Source organism: Prosopis cineraria, unplaced genomic scaffold (genome assembly GCF_029017545.1).
Source record: "Prosopis cineraria cultivar Desert tree isolate PC_DT_omini unplaced genomic scaffold, ASM2901754v1 PC13, whole genome shotgun sequence".
Taxonomy (NCBI): domain Eukaryota; kingdom Viridiplantae; phylum Streptophyta; class Magnoliopsida; order Fabales; family Fabaceae; genus Prosopis; species Prosopis cineraria.
In genome coordinates, this window is record NW_026555344.1 from 8,723,134 (window position 1) to 8,748,297 (window position 25,164).

The following is a 25,164-nucleotide window of genomic DNA, read 5'->3' on the forward strand; positions in this document are numbered from 1 at the left end:
AATAAAATTTTATTAACCATACTTTTTTATATTTACTCTTCAAATGAAAAGAGAATTTAAAAATATAAATTTAATTTGATAGTTTGGAATTTGTTGTGGAGAGATAATGAAAGAAAAAAAAGAGAGAAACACATTCTTTTTTTTTTTCCCAAACATCTATAACTAAAAAAGTAAATTGCAAAAGTTACCTCCATTCACTACTACAAAAAAGTTTTCTACTATCCTAATTTACGTCCCTTTTAAAAATGAGACTTAAAAAAAATCAAAGTCACACAAATAGAGAGAAAAGTAAATTTTGAAAATTCACGTCCCCCATAAACTATGTGAAGTAGATTCTTTAAAATTCACGTTCCCCAAATGGGAAGGAGACATGGATTCTAAACAATTCACGTCCCCCTCCCTCTTAGGGATGTGGATTAAAGAATCCAAGGGGACGTGGATTCTTAATCCACTTTCCCCTTCCCCCTGGGAGATGTGGATTCTCAAATTCACGTCCCCCTTTTAGGAGGGGGACGTATAATAGGTTAAAATTTTAAACTTCGTGCATACTCACTTTTTTAGTTTTCAAAACTAGTGTGTCAGCTTCCTATGCTCTGTCTCTGCCTCCCTCACAACTCCTCTCTTATCTCAGCTCCTCATCTCTTTTCTCTGTCTCTGTCTCCGTCTCCGTCTCAACTCCCTCCCTCATAGTTCCCTCTCTCATCTCAGCTTCCTCCTCATTTCTTTTCTCTGTCTCGCTTTTCTTAGCTCCCTCCTCACTCTCTCTCTCTCTCTCAGCTTTCCCTATCTCTGTCTCTCATCTCTCAGCTCTCCCTGTCTCTGTCTCTTATCTCTCAGCTCCCTCTCTCGCTCTCTATCTCTTATCTCCCAGCTTTCTCATTGCCTCTATCTCTTTCGGCAGCTCTATGGACGAATAAGCCCAGCCACTCACGACTAAGGACCTCTTCTCTTCTCTCTAGGTATTTTGTTTCCTTGTTTGTTTATTTTCTTGAACAGGTCTCCACGCAAAAATGTAATTTTTGTTTGACCTAAGAATGTGATCAATTAATTTTAGTTTTACATGATGTATATGATATTATGATGCTTAAATTTTTTTTGAGCCCATGAAAGTATGTACTCATTATTTTAGATATTTTATAATTATATAATTATAGATGCAATCGTTTTGTTTTTTCATTGCATTTGGTGTATTTTGTTGTGATAGTGTATAAACAGTTGTAAATAAATTGCTATTTATTAGACTTTCACTGTATGAATTGGCTGTTTCTATAACATATTTTGGCAAATTCTATTTTAATTGTATAATAAATGTAAATTATATATAAAAAATTTTAAAAACCACGTCCCCCCATAGGTAGAAAGGGATGCGGTTTGTGAATCTAAATAAGAAACCACGTCCTCCTATATCAAAAGGGATGTGGTTTCTCATCTATGAACTAGGCAATGAGAACCACATCCACCGTGTATAAGGGAGGACGTGGATTTTATAGAAACCACCTCACCTATTATTAAAGGGGATGTGGTTTATGATATCCACGTCATAGGCATTTGTGACGTGGATAAGCCTTATGCTAAGTTGCCCAGTATGATGTTCCCTTTAATTGTGACGTGAAAATGCTTAGAAATGTGATGTGAAAAGTTTTTTTTGTAGTAGTAATTCTTTATATTTCTTTCATCAAATTATCTAGTATCCAAAAAAAATTTAACTATGATACATTCAAATGGTCAAAATCTTATCAACAACACACATCACATGGCTATTAAAAATATGTGTGAAACAATATATTGTGAAATATCATATATGGGTACATATAGGTCAGGCTTAAGCTAGATTGAGTAAACAAGCTTAGCCTTTTTATAGAAATAGACCTAATTATAAATTTAAGTATGATTTTTTTTGTTAAATAGATCATATTAAAATTTAAATAGTACAGATTGTATGTTTCTATAGATCAATTTACTTATTTCAACATAATTAACTTTTTTGTTAAGCAAGCCAATCCTTTCCTGTAGAGACATACTGCCTACCTTGTTTAAATTTTGGTATAGTCTATTTAACAAAATGTTCATGCTTAAATTTATAATTAGGCCTATTTATATAAATAGGCTAAACCTGTTTACTCAAAATCTAATTTAAGCTTGACTTATGTCCAACAATACATGATATTTTAAAATATATTGTTCACATGTATTTTTTAATACCATGTGATGTGTGTGTTGATGAAATTTTAACCATTTGAATGGACTAAATTTAGCCGTTGAGGGATGCTGAGAATTTTGCCGCTAGGAGGATCCATTTCCTACTTGTGTGATGATTATTCTCGAAGTAAGAAATTAACCCTTCTAAATCTATGTCCCATTGTGACTTGCCATTTTTTTTTAAAATTATAGTAACTTGCCAATTATATATCAACCATTTCTTATGTCTTAAACCGCATGAGTTTTATCATTGCTTTGTATTAAAAAAAAACAATATTATCATCCGGATATTGGTTGCTTACGACAATATCATGGTAATTGTTTTTATCAATTTAAATCTTTTTATTACTATAATATTTGATTAATTTTTGGTTAGTAAGATTTTAAGATGTTACAGAAAAGTGGGTGATTAATAGAGAATTCCAATGCAAATTAACAAGAAAGCTTCAGTAGAATAAAAGTATATATTAATTTTGTCAAACTTTTTAACCCAATAGTATACTATATTTTTTAATTTAGGATATACATATGTGGATTTAGAACATATATAGTAGAGGTGAGGCATGGGGTGTGTGTAATTAAGCTAAAATATAATGAATCTCATTGTATTTTACTCATATTTTATCATTATCTAGATAAAATTCAGACATATTTTTCTTAATAAATTTAAACCTGCTGAATCAATTAAATAATTAGAAATTATTTGAAATGATCTTTTTTTTAATTAAAATGAAGAAGGACTTTAGACGTCAAGAGAATACATTCTCTTGTTGTGGTGTGAATGATAATCCAAAAGGGTCTACTTCTCTTGGTGATTCATAAAAGTGGGTATATGAAGACTTCCTTCATAACATAAGGATATGTGGGCGTGCAAGGTCCTTAAATGTATTTGATTCTTCACAATAGAAACACAACCAAGCTTTAGGGAGAAGAATACTTAAATTTAAATTAAAAAAATATTTTTTGTCACACAACTAATTTTTCTGGACTTTATGAGAGGCTCACTTCAGACAAAAATCGTATCAACATAGCTTGACGCATAGTGCACTCTTGATTGTACGAAATCTATTAAAATTGAAGAAAATAAAAAATCACCTCTAATTCTCAAAAAAAATGCCTCTATTTGTTTGTTGTTTTAAACGTCACTTTCTACATAGATTGTAATAAAAACTAGCATGTTGTTTTACAACTTATATAAAATGTTTATTTTCTCAACTAGTTTAACCCATAATGCTACAAAATGTCAATTTTAACTCACATGAAAAATCACTTGATCCAACTGTGATTCTTGGTAGAGATAAACACCTTCTCTGATCTTGTTGACTACATTTTTGTGGCTTGCTTTGTTTTCATTGGGGTCAAAGTGAAAGGGTGGGAGAAGAAACATGATAGTCTATCTCGGCGTGTGAGAAACAAAAGAAAGACCCAAGAGCTCAGGATGCTTGCATTAAGCACTTGAGTCCTCCTTTTATAACAAGTTAAGTATTCTTTTCAGTCTCATTTATAACACAATTTTAAAAAGTTTATTCAATTTTATTTAAAAGTTATGATTTAGCTTTTAAATAATATTTAAAAAATTTTTTAAAATTATTCTTTATAAGAGAAAAAATAATATAACATCACTTTTTGAATTATTATATAAGAATATATTTAAAATTTTTATATATATTTATACCTTTTATTTATTTTTTATAAAATTAATAGAAATGACTTATAAATATGGTAGGATGAATATCCACGCTCTCTTTCTTTTATACTCATTCTTCATTCTCATTCCCATTCTCATACACACGTACATACTTGTTCTTCATATATCTCAATTCCATCACCATGCCCAACACCTGCCATTCCCTCACCGCTTTATTTCTCCCTTTTCTTCTTCTCTCTTCATTACTCTGTCACCGCCAGCGGTGTCGTCTCCAATGCTTTTTCTCCGACGTCACTGCCTGCCTTCTCCGACGTTGTCCACCCCCCAACCTCCCCTCCGACGTCATCATCCCCCCCCCTCCAACCTCCCCTCCGACCTCGTTGCCCCCTCCGACACCGTCCAGCCCCCAACCTCCCTCTCTGAAGTTGTCCCCCCTCCGACGACGACACCCCCCAACCTCCCCCTCGGACGCCGTCCACCGCCCAACCCCCTCGTTAGCCTAGTTCTGCAGCTTCGCGTTCCTTTGCCAGATTCTTCTTCATCCTCGCTTCCTTTGCCATTGGGAATTTCATCCTCTAGATAGATAACTGCTATGATGGCATGAGAACATGAAGAGATTTTGAGAGCTCATCTCAAAATCAGTTTATTGTAATTGTATCGGTGAAAGTTCTTGGAATAGTTTTTGTGTTGTGTGTTGCTGCTCATCTATCTCTAGCTTTGTATTACAGATGTCAGGTCACAGAATAAAATTTTATTTTAGGTTTGTAATTTCACTATCTCGCTATTGTATTCTCCCCGAGAACTAATTTGGATTTATTGGCGAAGAAGTGAAGAAGTTGACTCAAAGACAAAAAGTTGACTCGTCATTCAATATGGTTCCAATCGGTTGCTCAGATCTGATGCCCCCTTAGCGATTGTAATATCTATTAATGGCATTTTCGGTAATATTATTTTCTCATTCGCAAGCAGCATAAAATTCTATATCATGCAACTGTTCTGCGCGCGCGCATACACACACATTTTAAAAGAGTTTGTATTTTATGCTAATTTGAACAGAATAACATTGATTAAATAACAGAATAATTAATAAACAAAAGTATAGTTAAGTAGTAAAAATAATTTGAACAGAATAACATTGATGCTAATAATTTAAAAATAAAAAAATTTAGAGACTTTTACATATATAGCCCATTTTATAGAATCAAATCTAATAAACAGCCTAATATTTGTTATATTTTGCATTATGCTCATTTTAATATTTAGTTGATATTTATATGACAAAACTACCTCTTTGCAAAAATATAACCTTCTTTCAAATGCTTTTTTTTTTGCAAAAACTTTTTTTTAAATACTTGAAAATGGAAGAGAGCTTCATTTGACCCCTTTTTCAAAAAAAGAAATAATGAGATTAAGCATCCTTATATCTACAAAATTAAATAGTGGTGATAAATTTTTATTAATATAGTTTATCAGTGATATACAATTGTATATCATTGATATACTATTGTAGATCAAAAAGATGAAAAAAAAATTATAATTATTTGCCTAAAATAGTTCAAATACAACCTATAAAAATTCTAAACATCTTAGCTTATTAGAAAATCAAATACATAAACTAATAAATCTTATTTTTCATCATAAGAAATGATGAGATTACACATCCTCACATCTACAAGACTAAATAGTGTTGATAAGCTTTAACTAATATGGTTTATCAATTGCATATCACTAATATACTATCATGAATTAGAAACACAAAAAAAATATAATCATTTGCCTAAAATAAATTAAACACAGTTTGTAAAAAAATTCTAAACATCTTAACATATTATAGAGAATCAAATACTCATCTACAATGAAAGTTCTAGATTTATATTCATCTTTGTGCAGGGAGGCCTAGCAATGAGACTCATCTGCAGAGGCACAAAATTAAACTACTCATGTTGAGATATCTTTTGTAGAAAAGTGCACTTGTTAGGATAATAAGAAAGTAATCTGTAAATATCACCTTGATTTCTTTGTCTACCAAAAAAGGGAATGAACGGTTGTGAAACGGGGAGAAATATGATGGATATATCGGCAGGGATTTGATTTAATCTCTTGGTGATTATGAAAAGTGGTATATATGAAGAATTCTTAGTAACATAAGGATATGTAGGCGTGCAAGGTCCTCAGAGGTACTAGATTATGTTATTCACAATAGAAACACAGCCAAGCTTTATGCAGAAGAATACTTAAAATTAAATTAAAAAATATTTTTTTGTCCCACAATTAATTTTTCAGGACTTTATGAGAGGCCCCATTCAGACAAAAATCGTATCAATATAGCTTGAGGCATAATACACGTACGCCTGATTGTATGAAATCTATTAAAATTTAAGAAAACAAAAAATTACTTCTGATTCAGAAAAAAATGCCTCTTTTTTTTTAAAAAAAAACATCACTTTCTACATAGATTGTAATTAAAACTGGCATGCTGTTTTTTACAACTTACATAAAAAGTTTATTTTCTCAACCAATTTAATCCATCATGCTATAAAATATCAATTTTAACTCGCATGAAAAATCATTTGATCCAATTGTGATTCATGGCAGAGATGGAACCTTATTTTGATCTTGTTGACTACATTTTTGTGCCTTGCATTGTTTTTATTGGGGCTGAAGGGGCAGGGTGAGAGAAGAAACAAAGTAGTTTGTCTCGGTGTGTGAGAAACAGAAGGACGACCCTCATTAAGCATTTTAGTCCTTCTTTCATAGCATGTTGAGTACTCCATTCAGTGTCATAAATTGACAATGCATGTTTTAAAATATTTATTTAATTTTATTTATAAGTTACAGTATAATTTTTTAAATAATATTTAAAAAATATTTTAAAATTATTTTTATGAGAGAGAAAAATAATAAACATCACTTTTTAAATTTATTACGTAGAGATATCTTTAAAATTTATACACTTTTATTTTTTTTTCTTTTTCATTAGTATTAAAAAAGTTGGTAGAAATGAGTCATAGAAAGACCGAAAAATATTCCACCCTCTCTTCCTATTTATACCCTCCATGCCTCCCCTTCCAGTCATTCATGCTTCATCATGATTCTTATTCTCATACATACATACATACATACTTGTTCTTCATATATCTCAATTTCATATAACAAATGTAGAAATTTATGTCATCTTATTTTTTTCTCTCACAAGAAAGGCAATTTTAGAAATACGTTTTTAATATTATCTAGCCAAACAATCCAAACCCCAATTTTATCAAAATCAATCTCTAAAAATTTATCCAAATATCATTATGAAAATCAATGTTTTTATAATAAATATTTCTAAATTAAAATCCAAACAGGCCCAATTCATTCCAATTGATTGCACAGATCTGATGCCCCCTTCCGATTGAAATATTTAGCAATGGCATTTTCGGAAATATAATTTTTCTCATTTGTGTACAGCATAAAATCGTACATTATGCAATTGTTTTGCGCCCGCGCGCAGATACATACGTATGTATATTTCTAAAAGAATTTGTATAATTAAAAATTAATAAATAAAAGTATTTAGACTAATCTTGCTTGCCACTCCCTCTGTCCCAAACTATAAAATAATTTTAGAAGAATTTTATTTTTTAAAATATAAGATAATTTAAAAAATAAAATTTTATTAACTATATTTTTTTAATATTACCTTTTACATGAAAAGAAAATTTAAAAATATAAATTTAATTTAAAAGTGGAGAGATAGTGAAGGGAAAAAATAGTGGAGAGAAACACATTCTTTTTTTTTTCCAGGCATATCTATTGTCACGTACCTTGCAAAAGTTAACCGCCCATCTTTTTATATTTCTTTCATCAAATTATCTAGCATCCAAAAAATATATTTAATTCTGATCCGTTCAAATGATCAAAATTTCATCAACACACACATCACATGGGTATTAAAAATACATATGAACAATATATTTTGAAATATTATGTATGGATGAAAATGGGTCAAGCTTCAGCCAGATTTTGAGTAAATAGATTTAGCCTATTAATTATAAATTTAAGTATGATTTTTTTTTTGTTAAATAGATCATGTCAAAATTTGAAATAGACAGACTGTACGTTTTCGCAAGCTTATTTCCTTATTTTAGTATAATTAACTTTTTGTTAAGTAGGCCAAGCCTTGATCGTAGAGACATACAGCCTTTCCTGTTTAAATTTTGGTCTAGCTTTTTTAATAAAAAGACCATGTTTAAATTTATAATTAGGCTTATTTATATAAATAGGTTAAGCTTGTTTATTTAAAATCTAATTTAAGCCTGACTTATTTTCACCCATATATGATATTTCAAAATATATGTTCACATGTATTTTTAATAGCTATGTGATGTGTGTATTGATAAGATTTTGACTATTTAAATAGACTATATTTTAAGGGTGTTCAAAGACTGAGCAAGATTGAATTTGTAGTCAACTCGATGCCTAGTATTAACAATGCCAGGTTATTAATTTTTAGTCCAGGACCAATCCTACTCGAATTGACTTGAGGGCAAGACAAGATCGAGTTTGGTCACAAAACTAGGACCGGGTTACAAGATTACCCATCTCAAAAATAGAATTTATTGGATCATAAAAAAATAAAACTAATTTTTGAAAATAACATAGCCTAATGTCCAAAAGTAATAAAACCTAATATATCACATAAGTTCATAATTAAAATGTAGTCTAATAACCATTTCTTATATATTTTATTTAACCTTTTGTATAGTTTATCAGCCATTAAAGAAAAGCCCAAACCCCACAGTCCCCACTATTAACAATATATTAAACACCACACAAAACGAAGCTAAAGTTGTAGATCAAGTCAAGCTATTGCTCTGATAGTCAATGAAAGAGAAAGGAGGGAGACAAAACTTGACAGCAAAGAGAAAGTAAAAATAATTAAGAGAGATAGTGAAGTAGTTCATTTAATTTTAAAATTTCAAAAAGTTTCTATTATCTCTCATAAGCAGCACCTAAGATTAACTTTTTTAAAGAAAAAATAAATACACTTCAAGTCAGACCAGGCCAATCAATCAAAACCTTCACCCTGTATCTAGTCTGACCCGGTGCATAATCCGGTCTCAGTCTCCCATTTAGTCTCTGGGATGAATTTCATTGTGTTGAAACCCAATCCCATGTCACCGAGTAGGATCGGGCAGATTGGCTTCTCAAGTTCTTTGCATAGGCCTACCGAATTTAGCTGATGAGAGATGCTGAGAATTTTGCCGCTAAGAGGATCCGGTTCCTACTTGTATGATGATTACTTGGAATAAGAAATTAACTCCTCAAAATCTATGTCCCATAGTAATTTGCCAATTTTTTTTATATAATAGTAACTTGCCAATTATATATCAACCAATTTCTTATTTCTTAAATATGCACGAGTTTTATTATGGCTTTGTATTTCCGAAAAAAAAAAAAAAGCAGTATTACCATCGGGATATTGGTTATTTATGACAACCTCCGGCCAAACTGCAAGGCACATTCCACCATACTTCACATACTTAATACTATTATAAAAAATAATTTCGTGCCTTACTTTTATTTAAAAAAAAAGTGACGTCTTTTTTTCCTTTAACTCCTCCGTAATAAAGAGTGAAAAAAATGTTCAGTCAAATTATATTTTTATACCTACGTTATAAGGATAAATTTAAAAAAATTAAAAATAATAAATGTTTTATATCTTAAACCAAGTTTAGATTAAAAAAATATCTTTCAATTTAAATCGAGAAGAGTGTAATTGAGAGGTCAAGCTTTCAAAAGTTATACGTACAAGATATATATAATATAAACTTGTGGCTTGCCCATACCCAATTAACTTAGTTCACCAATCCTTTTAATTAATCTATGCATCTTGATTGTGAGTAAAGGCAAAACTATATCTGTCTTTTCCCCCACTTGGAGGAAGAAAAGGAAGAGAGGCTTCACTTAAAACCTGAATCACAAGGCCGACATGAATTTTAAAATGACACATATACCCTCGTGCAAATCACTTGGCCATTTATGAGAAGTGTTCATTTAAACTAATCAAAAGCTAACCTTCATCTTCATGAAATATTAATAGAAAATTTACACGATAGCAAGATGAAATGACTTGCATTACAAAGTACGAAGCATTATTTTAAGGGCAGATGAGCTTGAAAGTTGCCTTCCCAAGGGACCCTACATCAGTGGGGGATCATAATAGTAATCGTAAAGAGATATCTTACGGTTTTAGTCCTCCGCGGTAGGGTGCACCGTAGTTTCTGTTCCGCTATCGACGTAATCGTCGCCGTTGATCTGATCCAGCACCAAAATCAATCCCATGGCGAAGGCACCATCAAACCCCGGCTTCACGCAAAGCGTGAACACTTCCTTCCCCAGCATCACGCTCGTCGTCTGGTCCACCTTTCGTCGGATCTCCGCCATGGATTCCTTCGTCACATTGTACACCGTGCAGTTCCGCTGCGAGAAGCACCCTTCGATCTGGTAGTACTGCTGCTCCTCTCCGCGGCCGTCGTCCTCGTACACCTCCACCGTCAAGCCCGCTCTCGACCGCCCGATGATCGACGACCTCTTCACGCTGAAGATCGGCTTGTCGCCGTCCATCCTCTCCCCCTTGAACCCTTCCCACCGTTGATGCAGGCTTGGCCTCTGTTCACGACGACAAACAATCATCCAATTACAACTGTTGAGGAAAACGATTGAAATGACTGAACAACAACCAATTAGAGTGAACCAGCAGTAGTTCGATCCAAATATTTAACAATGGTAGGAAGATTGAGGACGAATCTAGTGATTGGTATACCTTTCGGCGAACGGTGAGGAGGCAGAGGCCGTGAGGATCCATGAGGACAAGCTCGTCCTTATCGCGGGCGTCGGGTCCGTAAGTGTCGACCCGGAAGACGAGCTGTCCATGGCAATCGTAGACAGTGAATCCGTCGCCGGCGAAGAAGAGAGAGGTCTTGAGAACGGTGAGATGGGTTTCTTCTTTGAAGACATAGGCGTCCTGGACAACGAAGGACTCTTTCATAGTTGAGACTTTGTGGAAGAAGGTTGGAGTAGTGGAGGGGAATTGGGAGAATGCTCAGGGATTGAATATATATATATATATATATAGAGAGAGAGAGAGAGAGAGAGAGAAGAGAGAAGGAATGGAGAAGAGAAAAGAAGATGAGATGAGAGTGGTTCAGGGGTCTGGTTTCGGCTTTGTAGGAGATAGGTGTGAAGGAAAGTGGGCTCGACAAGAAAAGGTGTCACCGTCCTATATATATATATGAGATACTTTTAATCGAATGATATAAATCAATAAAAATTAATTATCAATTTAAAATATAACAATATTTTAATTTTATTTATAATTATTATAAATAAAAATGAATATTTTTTAAAATCAATTTTAATACTTTTTTCTTTTTTACGTGATAAGGATATAATATTTTATTTACTAAAAAAATATTGTTGATAACTTCTTGTATTTAAATTTAAAAAAAAAAAAAACAGTTCTAGAACACATATGGAGTGAGTAGGTGCCAACGGTAGCTGTCTTCTTCCCCACATTTGGCAAAACAAAGAAAAATCTACACAAGTTGATGTTGACAAATTTTACAAGTGGATGAGAAATTTTTTAAGCACTAGGATTTAATTAGAGTCATCTCATCCATAAAACATTTTTTTTAATTAAACCACCTTGTATAGATATATGAAATGAAGGCAATTGGATTGGATTTCAGCTAATATGGACTAAAGCAAATAAGTTGCAAAAGTGACCACCGTATAATTCAAGCTTTTATTGCCAAGATTTAAGTACTGAACTTGGTATTGGTATACTTCATACTTTTCTCTATTGTCTAATCAAATCAAGAAAAGTATACTTTTATGATGTATTGATGATAATGTTAAAAATAAAAATTTATTATTGAATAAATAATATGTAAAATATTCATGTATCTTGATTCAATTAAAAACATATACATTACATATATAAGTTAAGGTATATAAGTTTTATCTTTTTTTATATAAGTTTTATCCTTTTTTATTTTTTATCTTGTTACCTCATTAAGCTAGCTAAATCATTACCTCGCTGTATGCTGGCTTTGCAGTTGGATTTGAACTCAGTTTTATAAGTTATGGGTCAAAAATCAATCTTTCTTGGTTAATTATTAAAATATCTTTTATGTTTAAAAGACTTTTGAATAAATTTGTATAATTTTTTATTCTTTAATTGAAGTTAAGTTTATTTTTTGACCCATAATAAGTTTCATGTTTAGGATAAAAATTTCCCCGCACTAAAAACTGAAACATATTTTTGTAAGAAATATTAATTTGGATAAAGGGATAAAAATATCTATAAAGTAGTCGAGCAACCATTATCCTAAAGTGATAAAAATAATAAAAATATTCATAATATTACATGGATGGGTGCAAAAATAATCATAACGTTGACTTTAACCTAATACCATTAAATTTGACCGTTAAATACTGATTGTGCATACACGTGTCAGTCTTTGCTGACATGAACTAAAAAAGGGGCAAAAATATCCACGAAGTCATCGATCAGGAGAAAAAATACCTATAACGTTACCAGAGTTGGTGCAAAAGTGATCAATACATCGAATCCCTTAAATGTTGACCATTTAGTTGACACCTAAGCAGAAATTGACTATTTTTTCACTGATGTAGATAAAAAATATTTCAAGATGAATTTTTACGAATGTTGATCGATTATTGTATGAATATCTATAATGTTATTTTAGTAGGTCCAATAGTAACCAATCCGTTAAAATCAACGCCATATGATTTTTTTCCATCATAATGTATCTCGCCCCTTTCCTTTTTCCTTCTCCACTCATTTTTCTTATATGCAAAACCTAAGATTTACCATAGTGAGATAGGTTGTTCAAAATCAAAGATCAAGATTGAGCACATCTAGCTTAAGAACATTGTCACAACCTTAAACAATTGCATTCATGATAGATTTAATATTTTCAAATAATTTTCATCATTACTGTAAAGAAACAAACAATTTAATTTAATATGCAGTCAAAATGACATTTTCTCACATGATATTCATACAATAACCAATTAACTTTCAGAGAATTTCATTTAGGAATATTTTTTGTTTACATCAATGAAAAAAATAGTCAACTTTTGCTTAGGCGTCAGCTAAAGAGTCAACATTTAAGGATTGAATATATTGGTCACTTTTGCACCAACTCTGATAACGTTATGCTTATTTTTGCTCCTAGTCAATGACCTTGTGGGTATTTTTGTCCCTTTTTTAGTTCATGTCAGCAAAGACTGACACGTGGCATGTACAGTCAGCATTTAAAGGTTAAAGTTAACAGTGTTAGGTCAAAGTTAACGGTTTAGTTATTTTTGCACCCATATATATAACGTTATGAATATTTTTATCTTTTTCATCACTTTAAGATATTGGGTGTCCGTGGCTAATTATTTTGTAAGTATTTTTACCTTTTTACCCTGTTAATTTTAATAGCAAACAATAAATTACAAAAACGTTTTGCAAGTCAACTTTCAAAAATAACTAAAAAATAATTTTGAAGATAGAAAGGATGCATATGTAATTATAAGGTAAAAGAGAGGAAAAGTAGGCAACAGCAATTAAATCCTTGATGTAAGGTATGCCTTTTAAAGAGATACTCACAAACTATCAACCGGATTAGTCTGTATTAAAGACTTAAAATGCCAGAATAGGAGTAGGGAAAAAAAAAAACCTATGTCAATATATTTTTCTCTAAGAAAAATGTTGTCACTCTTCTAACTTTGGTAAACTAATTTATCAAAATTAGAAAGGAAAAGAGGATACGGGTTTCCACATGATCGGAGTGACTTTGTTTGTTTCGAAAATTTAAAAGCGCAAAACTAATAAGATTCAACGAAGAAATCCAGAAGCTGATTAAATTAAAATTAAAAATGATAAAAAAAAACTCGTCTTAAGATATTTTATAGAAATAAATATAATATAATTGCATATCTAGGTCAATGTCATGGTCCTTGTATCGTGGTCTAACTACAACGGTTTGGCTGACCAATATTACCTCACCACTAGGGTGTTTAATTATCATTGATATAAAATATTTTGTTAAGGATTTTGTACTTATTACAGTCAAACTTCCAAAATAATCTTCAACAAAACCATCTATATAAATCAACTCAACATTTATTAGTGCTAACTACTATTTGAATTGGAAGAATGGAGAGCTACAATTCAGTTTCTAAACAAATTAATTCTGGAAGAATTTTACAATTTGTGCTTTTATTAATTTTTCATCCCGTCAAAAAACAGAATATCCACAGAATTCTTTTTTAAATCTGCAACCAGAGGAAAAAATTGCAGCAAAATACTAAGTTACAAGCTTTTTGTTTAGAATATTTTCAATTTTAAAATAATTCTAAAGCACCTCAAGGTAAAAAAAAAAAGCCAGGGGTAAATTAAAATGAAAAAAATGTTCGGTATAAGTTAATTTTATTTTAATATGAATATTTTTAACGCTGGGTGCATGTGAAGGTGAATGGAATTGATGAATAATTGAATATTATAAGTGAGGAAAAAATGGTGAATTAGTTAGAAGCTCGTGACACTGAATCCAGCAAATCGATACTGACTTTATTGAGAGTAAGGATGAATTTTTCAAATAAAAAAATACTCCTAATGTGAATATAAATTGAATTGCATTAATGTTTACAAAAAAATAGAATTACATTAATCTTTGCCAAAAATAGGATTACACTAATCTAGGTCCCTAAAAATGTTTTAATTATCGTTAGAGTTGTAGCTGAAACACGTTTTATAGAAGTCGTGGTTTATATTTGTTGGTTAGAAAGTATGGTCGTGATTATTTTCTTTCTGGTTTTTTTTTCTCTCCGTACATTTATATATGAAATTTAAAAAAATGGATAAAACATGGCTTAAAATTCCACATGAGCTCCATGAAACTCCACTCCATGAGGGAAGACATTACCAATTTTTCCATCCTACAAAAGTATTTTTTTTCAAAAAAAAAATCTCTCAAAGTGTTTAAAAGTCTTCTCCACATGCAAGTCAATTTTTTAAAAAATTGATAATTCTTTTTATAAACTCATTTTACATAAAAATATATTATTAATTATTTTATTTTAATGTTATCCTTTTATATCTTTTGACAAATAGAGTAAAATGTTACATATGAAAAAAATGTTTTAAAAGATGGTGCATATAATAAAGGTACATGGGGAAAATTTTTTCATATAAAATTAATAATCTAATTAGGATAATGAGTAAGTTACTTTATAAACTTTAGGTCTAGTAGCACTGCATACTCGAATTCATTCATTGTGCAAATTGTTCCCTTAAATTTTAAATACAATGCAATCTATCTCTTACCATGAATACAAATTAACTTCGATCATTAATTAATTTGAAAAGAGCCTCAAAAAGTTACAAAAAATGATCAAAAAATTACAATAAAAGACTCAAAAATTATAGACAAAATACCCCCAAAATTACAGAAAAGGATAAAAAAATTTTGGTCTTTTTTGTCATTTTTAAATCAACTAACAGTCAAAATTAATTTTTATTAATGGCAGGGATCAGATTGCAACATTTTCAAGAATTGAATAAAAAATTTGTATAATAAACAAGTTCAGAGTTTATAATATTATTGGATCTAAAGTTGAAGGAATAATGTGCATATGTACCCTTTGATCAACTCTTCTTAATTCTAGTGAAATATAGTTAGAAATGACTTAGTACTATCTCTATATCAAATTATGATAATTTTTTTTTGATAAAATTGCACATACTAATAAAGTTCACTAAAAACACAAATATATATTTTTAAAAATACCCTTAATTCAATATATCCCTTTATAAAAAAAATATGATATATTTTTAGTTAAATAACAACATATGATAAGTTAGTTAAATTGTCTTTAAATTTACATCATCTTTTCAAATTTATTCTTATTGAATAGAATGCATCACTTAAAAGTAATAATAGTTGATGGATTTATTTATTAAGGGTATTTTTGAAAAAAAACTCATTAATTATATATTAAAAATACTAAAAATATCTTATATTTGTTACCATCTTACCTAGCTAAAAAGAAGGCAAGGTAATTTTATTTGAGAAACGTTAGAGAGAGAGAGAGAGAGGGAGAGGGAGAGATAATAAGGAGAAAATGATAATATTAGAATAAGTATAAGTAATGAAACCTTATTTTTATTAATTTATTTTGTATTTAAAAATATTGATTTATTTTTAAAAGTATTTTATAAATTGAAATGGAGGAATTAAGTTGTAAATATTCATTTCAAACTAATAAGATTGTTTTTGTAATTAGAAAAAAGTAAGATCAAAAGAACTTGTAAGTTTTCCAAGCATTTTTATCTGCGCCCTCAAGGGTTGGAAGACTTTCGTCGCATGTGTGACAAATTACATATATTATTATATACCACTCTCACAAAAATAAATAAAGAAAAGGGCAAATGGCATAAAGAAAAAAGCACGTAACCATGCAAGAATGTATTTATAATTTTTATTTGGAATATATGATTTGATATTATTCCGGATACGTATACTAAGAACTTCCACTTTTGATTAATCTGTTGGTATGAGTAAATATGGTCCTTAATCATTACGCATGGGCATGATTAAATTATTTGAGATGAATGGATATAATAATAATGTTGTCCCGAAATCGTTTCAATAATGTATAGTCAATCACTCCCATTAAGTCACTTTAATTTGGGATATTAATGTGGACCGAAATTGGCCACGTGATAAAATTGAATTATCTGGACTGTTTAATTAACGTTTTTGGGAGCAAAAAAATTGTGTGAAAATAATTTAAACATGAATAATAATAATAATAATAATAATAATAATAATAATAATTCATGTGGACCTACATGCCTTTCTTATTTATATAATCTGATCCTTCGCATTCTATATGCCCCGTGTGAATGTGATCCACCAGATTTTTCTTTTCTCTATCAATCTTTTTCTTCTTCACAAGGTTTAGTCTATTCCTATTTACGTAAACCATACTTGTGGATGATTAATCAATATCAATGTTAGTATAAGTTATAATTTATTGCAAGTTACACTATTTATAAATAAAAAATCCAATCGGATAAAACGATTTTTCATATCCTAAACTTGACTATCATTTCGCCTTTTTATTTATTTATTATTTATTTTAATTTATTTAAAATTTCAATTTATACGTCTCTTGTATTTTTTTATTAATACATCAAGGACTACTTTGAAACGTTAAAAAAAATCCCTTTAGAATATTAAAAATTGTCCGTTTTGAAATGCTGAGTGTAAGAATCAAATATGATTTAAACTGGACAAGAGAATAATTTGAAATAAAAAATGAATGACTTTTTGACCAAATCAAAACAAATAATTATGGGACCAGTGTTGAATGAGCACCACTCATATTTTGCAAGTGTTCCAGATCATAATAAGAAGAGGCATGGTAGGCATGATTGGTGCTTTAATTTCTTGCCCTTCTGGACTGAACACAAAAGTAAAGCCCATAAGCAGAAATATTGGTCTCAGATTGATGTTAGTGGGATTTGATAAACTTAAATATCACATGATCCACACGAAAAGTAATTTAACGATAGTTTAATTGCATAGAATATAACTAGTCCACTAGTGTAAAATTTGAATTTTAAAGGAGATTTTTAACATCAGTTAACATGCACCCGTTATTGAAAGTAGAGGTGATGTCATTTTTATAATTTTCAACAATTTTCAAGAGCAGGTAAAAGCAACCCGCTGTTGAAACTCCACTTTCAACAGTGGGTGCGTTATACCTACTGTTGAAAAGAAGCATTTAAAAATAAAAAATAAAAATATTCAACTTTCAATAGCAATATTAATTAAAAAAATAAAAAAAATCTGAACTTTCAACAGTGAGTGCCCTCTACCTACAGTTGAAAGTTCCATTTAAAATAAAAATTAAAAAAACCAACATTTTCAACAACGAGTAGCCTCCATCCGCTGTTGAAAGTGCACTTTTGACAACGGGTGATATATCACCCACTATTGAAAATAATTCAAATTTTTTTAACAAATCCCCAATCCATCTTCTTCCTCCTCTACCACACCTCGTCGCCGCCCTTATACTTCCATCTCCTTGTTCCCTCCCCCTTACTTCCCTTAGATCGCCGCCTCTCCCTCTTACCTTGCCCCACCTCCCCTCACCCCCCCTTGACCCCATCACCCCCCCGAGTGCCCCTGCGCCACCCTGTCAACCCCCCCCCCTCCTTCTAATCCCATAATTAAAATTAAATCTCAAGTAATTAGGGCATGAAATTATAATAATTATCAAAATACAAAGTTTTTAATGGTTAGTAAAATGGAGACTCCAAGTTTACAAAACTAAAATCATTTTTAAAGTCTTGCAATTGGACATACCAGAGTTTACTAATATGCAGAAACATAGGATTATTATATAAGTGAGTACATTTATTTAAGAATTTAAAACAAGAGAATTTCTAGAAAATTTGAGGCGTGCGTCGTGACTCGTTGAACATGCACCGCAGTGTGTTCACCTCTATGACACATGCCATGGCTCGTGGCACCATGCGCCGCGACACAATTGCACGAATTTTGACAGTAAATTTTGCTGTTAATTTGATAGCATTAGGGGCAAATTCTGACGCATTACAAATCTCCGTCTGACATCTGATTGATGCAAACTAGGCATCTATAGAAAGCTTTTTCTAAGCTCTAACTAATGACATTAGTCTCAAACTCAAATTTTTTTCTAAAACAAAAATAGGACACACTTTTCAAAACTTACACTTTTACAACAATTTTTATAAAATCGAGTGTTCAAACCAAATACCATAGGCTAATAACCACTAATACCAATTTGACCACATTCACATTAATAAGATTAACTCATGAAACGTACCATATCTCATGAAATACTCACAGATTAAATTTTCATTACTCAACCCCTTAGACTCAAAAACAAATAAGGGAGAGTTTACCACCATTTTCATCAAATTCTCCAAATCATCTCATAATATACTCTACTCTTACTTGCATTAGTATTTTGGCCTTATCACAACAACACATATTCATTAACTCACTCCTTAGGACCCAAAATACACTTATAATTTATAATTCACATGATGCAAGTAAGGAATAAATGAGAATTCCTAATTGGCAATTGAAATTGTCATACACATATAAATATTCAAAATAAAGAGGTCTACTACAATCGGATCGTGATCCTAAGCCTCTGGGTGTTTTTCTCTGTCCACACCTTTTGAGCTATTCCTTGTAATATTGAAGATAATGGGGTGAATACAACTACTCAGTGACCAAAGTCTAACTAACTTATACTAATGCATATCAATTAATTTAAATGCAAGTGACAGTTAATGTCAATACTTTAACCCATGTGAAACATTTGAAAATAAATATTCATAATTCCACTCACATAATAGCATTTACTTGATAAACAATGCTTTTTAGCACTTTTCATATAAAGAGAGTTGGTCACACAATTCATTGACAAATACATTAGAAGAAATTAAGACTCAACTCGTGATATCATCATTAGAGACACAATATAGACAACAGGTGCCTTTACTCACTATATGTATCATCACACCTCCCTTATATCATCCTTATTCCTCTGACATGAAACCTGGGCTATAACTTAATGGGATAGTCTATATTCCATGACTTCCCTAACTTAAACATTTGTGAGGGGATTATCCGACCAAGGCGTACCAACTCACTTATGGAACATGGTTTTTCCTATTTCTCATACTATAGGGTGTCATACACCCTAGACTAACCTCCTCATTGAACTGGTGGATAGCTAGCTAGGAGAGTCCCTCGTTAAACTAATGAGACAATCCCTTATTGAATAAGTGAGACAATATAAATATAATCAATCTGGCAAATCATCCCACGGATGGGCCTTATCACGTGGATTTTATCATCTATTCCTCTTCCTAAGAAAAGTCCCATCTCTCAAGATCATGGAATGCACATTAATGCCATAATTCACACATATACAATTCATAAAACTTTACATTATCAATTTTCATTAAATTTCATCATTACACAAATCATTGGACTTCTTAAACACATTTTTATGGAACTTCAAATTAAATAAGTCATTGAATTCCAACTTCACAATCATTATACTTCACACTTTAAAAATCATTAAACTCTACTATTTTAAACATCATTGAACTTCTCATAAACAAAAATTCATGTTACTTCTTAATTCACAAAATCATTAAACTCCCAATAAACATAATACGAAAATCTACCGATATTTTTCTCACAAAAATTTTATATCACAAGACATAAAACTCACAAATTTGATCTAGTAGATTTTCTAACAAATCAAGCCACGCTTGCATTTCTTTTTAATTTACACATTTTAATGATCAATCATAAATCCATAAACTAATAAACACACAAAATTATAAGATAAAATTTCCTCAATTACCTCAAACCTTTGAAAGGTTAAAGGTTTCACCTTTCAATTACTCACTCCTAAATCTTCCAAGAAGCTTGAATGGTATCAATGTTAGCTACTCTAGAAGCATTTACCATAAAAAACATCAATATCCATTTTTGAGCTATTTTTCACTAACACTTCATCTTTTTTTAATACTCAAGATTTATTTTAACTCATGTAAAAGTATTCATAAGGCTTCTTAGCTTCCTTTAACTCTCATTAATAACATTAGATCTTAAATGGTTATTAATGAAATCACATTGTTCCCAACCACCAAATTTATGAGAATTTCGAACATTTAATGTCCTCCAACCACCAATCATCATAAAACTATAGATACTAAGTTTACTTAGCTCAATCTACTCTCATTAACCTTATTTAAGTCAATGGGTTTAGACCTATAGCTTTTATGGATCGAAAATCACCATTATCAATCAAACCCTAACTTCTACCATCAAGAAAATGAAAGAAGAGAGAAAGATTTAAGTAAAGAAGCTTACCTTTGATATTTATGAGCTCTAAATTACTCCTATAAGTCTGTTTCTTCAAGCCCTAGCTCAGCTCCTTTATTCTCTTCTTTTTTCTCTTCCGCTTCTTTGTTTTTCTCATGCAGATACAAAATTAATATATCAAAATTTTGGCCGTGCATCGCAGTACATGTTGCCCTCTGCCACAGTGCCATGCACAGAAGAGCCCATTGGATTTAAATCTACTTCTGTACACTGTGGTCGACTGACCACGCACCACAACATATGGCACAAAGAGCAAATCTTTACTTTTTCTTTCTTTTTCCTTGCCCGAATGGCCCGCCATCAATCCAGACCCAGTTCTAGAGTTGAAATCACAACAATTACACTAAGTTAAGTCCCTTTAATCACACGCCTCATTAATATACTTAATTAGTTTATTTGAGCTTAATTAACTTGATTTTAAATTGAGGATGTTACACCTCCCTCTCCCTACGCACCCAATCCCCCCAAGCCCCGCCCCCCAACCTCGTTGCCCCCCTCAACCCCCCTAAGTCCCCTTACCCGCCCCCCTCCCTCTCTCTTCCCCCAAGTCCCCCACCCGCCATCCCCTCTCCTCACCCTCTTAGCCCCCACACCCCTCCCCTCCCCCTCAGTGGTCTCATCCACTTTCCTCCATTATTTCATTGCTCCATAGCTTCAAATGCTTTTTTTAATTATTAATTTTTATAGATTAGTTATTATTTAATTGTAATGTCATTTTTAATTATTTTTGAATTACTTTTATTATTATTTTTATGTAGAATTGTTGTTGTTGTTGGATATCTAATATTTGAGAAAAATATTTTAATATTTTATTGATATTGATTGTTACTGGAAGTATTGTTAATGGCTTTATAAGGTCTTAGGTGTTGCATGTGATTATTTATTTTGTGTAAAATTATAAATTTTCTCTTGTAAATTTTTTGGGAGGTCTAAATTAATTAAAATTTAAATATATTATTTTCTCTAAATTAATTAAAATCATAGTTTAATTAGGAATTTACATTTTTTGAAGTAGTTTGAAGACGATAACATGCATGTTAGTTTTATTGTCCTCTAGGTAGTAACATATGAATCGTAGTTGGATGAATGCTGGACGAATAAGTGATGTGTATGATAATGGTGTGAAGGAGTTTTGGAATTTGTTAAAAAAAATGTTGTTGACAATAGTGAAAAGTTTTATCGTCCTTATGTAAATTGCTTGAATGAGAGGAGACTTAGTGTTACTGAGATAAGAGAACACTTGATTTGTGATGGAATTTACAAGAATTGTATGGTATGGATTTGGCATGGTGAATGATTAGAAAACTATAGTGGTACATCTCAATATGTGGAAGTTGATAATGATCTTAGTGATGAAATAAATATGGATGAAGATTAGTTAGAGGACATGATTCATAATGTTAAGGAAGAGGTCTTTGAACGAGTGCATGTATATAGTAACTTGTGCAATGATATAGAGAAGCCTTTATATTCAGGATGAACTGATTTCAGTTTATTATTTTGGAGTGTTAAAATTAGTTATATTGAAGGCAAGAGTAGGGTGGAGTGATCAAAGTTTTACATGGTTGCTAGAGTTACTCCAAATAATGCTTCCAAAAGGAAATGTACTACCAAATCATTATTATGATGCTAAGAAGATCTTGTTTCCAATGGGATTTTAAAAAGATACACACATGTCCTAATGATTGTGTGATGTATAGAGAAGAGCTTGAAGAAGAGGAAAAGTGTCCGAAATGTGAGGTATTATGGTACAAAGAGAAAGGGGCTTCTGCAAAAGTTTTGTGATATCTTCCAATTATACCAAGGTTCAAGCACTTGTTTACGAATACTAATGATGCAAAGAACTTGAGGTGGCATACGGATGAGAGAATTTTTACAGGACTTAGACTTCTAAAAAAGCTATGGTTAGTCAATGCTAATTGATTTAATTGTAGTAATTTAATTTAACTAATTATATTAATTTTTTATTAACATGAAAAACAAGCAAAAGGTAAAGAAATTGATCAGAGAAATGAATGCCCTCACATAATGTATCGTGGGGGTTATGATCATGTAGACGATATTTTGATAGATGAGAAGTTGAAAAAGAGAGAAGAAGAAGCTAAATTTGATCCTTCTATTCTCTTATTCCCAACATTGCCTATCTCTTATGAGGATAAATAGAGATATGATCATCAATACAAGAATGGAGGGTATACAAGTGAGAAGGCATGTGAGGTTGCTGAAAGGATTGTAAGTAATATTTAATTCTTTAATTTTTTTTTTATTCAATTACTAATATAGAATGTTATGGTATTTGTTTTATTTGTTATAGGAGGCTCTTAAGGAACAACAATCTCAAGGATCCTTCATTCCAGAGGATAGAAATGACATTTTGGTAGTTGCTATCGGCAAGCCAGAGCATTCGAGACGAGTTAGAGGTGTTGGATTTGGCGAGAGAATTAGAGATTACTTTAGAGCACATGCACGTCCTAACAGATCAAGTGTTGTTACAAGAGAGGAGTTGAAAAATGTAATAACAAGTGTAAGATAATAAACAATGAAGGCTGAAGCTTCATTTAAAGCTCGCTTGGAAGCTCGACTTGCAAAAATGAAAGAAGATATGATGACCTTTATGTCCTCACAATAAGAGATGACTGCTGAAGCACCTCATACACAGTCTCATATATTTCACAACACAAAAGAGAGTAATGTTCTTGGACACATATTAGAGGGTCTTTCAATGAGAAATACGAATGAAACGTGTGAGCTATATGTAAAAGATCCTGATAAACACTTGGTTGCTCTTGGCAGTGTTCACACTTTAGGACAAACCCTCTGCCATAAGCAAATGTAACAAGATCAAGTTAGAGTAGTGGTAGAAGATGTAAAAGTAACAGATGCACTCATCCCATTCCCTACTAATAAGGTCAAGATTGTATCCGAAGTTGTTGGTACTTTTATCATGTAGCCTAAGAGACTTGTGAGTGTGGTTCAAGTTGAGGTACGTTTTATTAAATATTTCATACATCTTATTAAATATTTCTTTTTTATACTTTTTTAATTAACTATCTCTTGCCTTTTCAGCTTCCCTTACCAAATAATTCCCTGTTGAAACTTCCATAACCCCAGCAATTGTAGCCACCGCAAGTTGACTCTTTTCCAATAAATAATTTTATTACTTACAATAAATCATTCCAAGAAAAAAAATTTGCAAAGGAAAAGGGTGTTATGGGTATGGAGAGTCTAGTGATTATTGAACGAGAAGATTTGAATTGACTTCTCTTGAAAAGTCAGCTTACTACAGCATTAATTGAGTTTTTTATACTGTAAGTATGTTTTACTTAAATATAATTAACTTATCAAGATCGATCAACTAATACAATTGCATTATTACAGGTACCTCCATCGTTACATCGGACAAAGGTAATCATTTCAGATTTCTTTGCCTTCATCACATGACGAAGAAATGGAATACTCCTAAAATAAGATCCTAGTGCCTCTAGCAACGAATATGTAAAGTTAAAAAGGATGTTTTCATGGTTCTATATGTGCATTCATAAGGATCAATTTGTGATTGATAGTTTTTCGTTAAATATGGATTTCTTCTAATATCTCAATATATTTTGTAGGGACCACTACCAACTGATTGTTCTTTCATTGAAGAATAACTTATACTCCCTCCATTACAAACCAAACAAGGATATAAAGAAGACGATAAACTCGTAAGTATACTTGTATAAAAACTATTAATTTTTATAGATATATTAGTTACAAATCTTGTGATATTGATCATAGGGCAATGAAAACATATCAAATGATGGTCCTGAAAAAGCATCCACATAAACTAAAGGATGCTATGTGGATTGAGCTAAAGGTAAGTTAAAACTAACACTTTATTAATATATTCAATTGTCAATATTTATCTTCGATTCCCAATTGTTTTATATATATATATATATATGTGTTTTTATATACAGTCATAGGCAACTACTGAAGAGTAGTTTGTGCAGTGTATATGTGATGAGGCGCATACTCAATATCATCACATTAGGAATGACTGAATTTACAAATAAGGTAACTATATTTTTTAAAAGCTAATTTTATTATTACTTGGATTAATTGGTTAGTGTTTCAATTGCAATTTTATACATTAGATAGATGTTTGACATTGCGGATCCATTTTCTAAGGGAGAGGTTGACAACATCCTCACACGTTGGGCACAATATCTTGCGAATGGTATGCAAGGTTTAGGTAATTTTTTAAAAATTGTATAAAAAAATTTGAATTTTGTGTCATTTCTATAGAATTGT

General features: G+C 31.2%; 1 protein-coding gene across 1 annotated transcript; it reads right to left on the bottom strand.

Moving 5' to 3' along the window:
• Positions 1-9,848: 9,848 nt before the first annotated feature.
• LOC129291443 (protein LURP-one-related 5-like) lies at positions 9,849-11,009 on the bottom strand. The gene is made up of 2 exons (XM_054928795.1): positions 10,656-11,009; positions 9,849-10,501 (listed from the first exon to the last, which is right to left on the bottom strand). The coding sequence occupies exons 1-2, from the start codon at positions 10,878-10,880 to the stop codon at positions 10,082-10,084; spliced, it is 645 nt and encodes a 214-aa protein (XP_054784770.1). The 5' UTR covers positions 10,881-11,009; the 3' UTR covers positions 9,849-10,081.
• Positions 11,010-25,164: the final 14,155 nt, after the last annotated feature.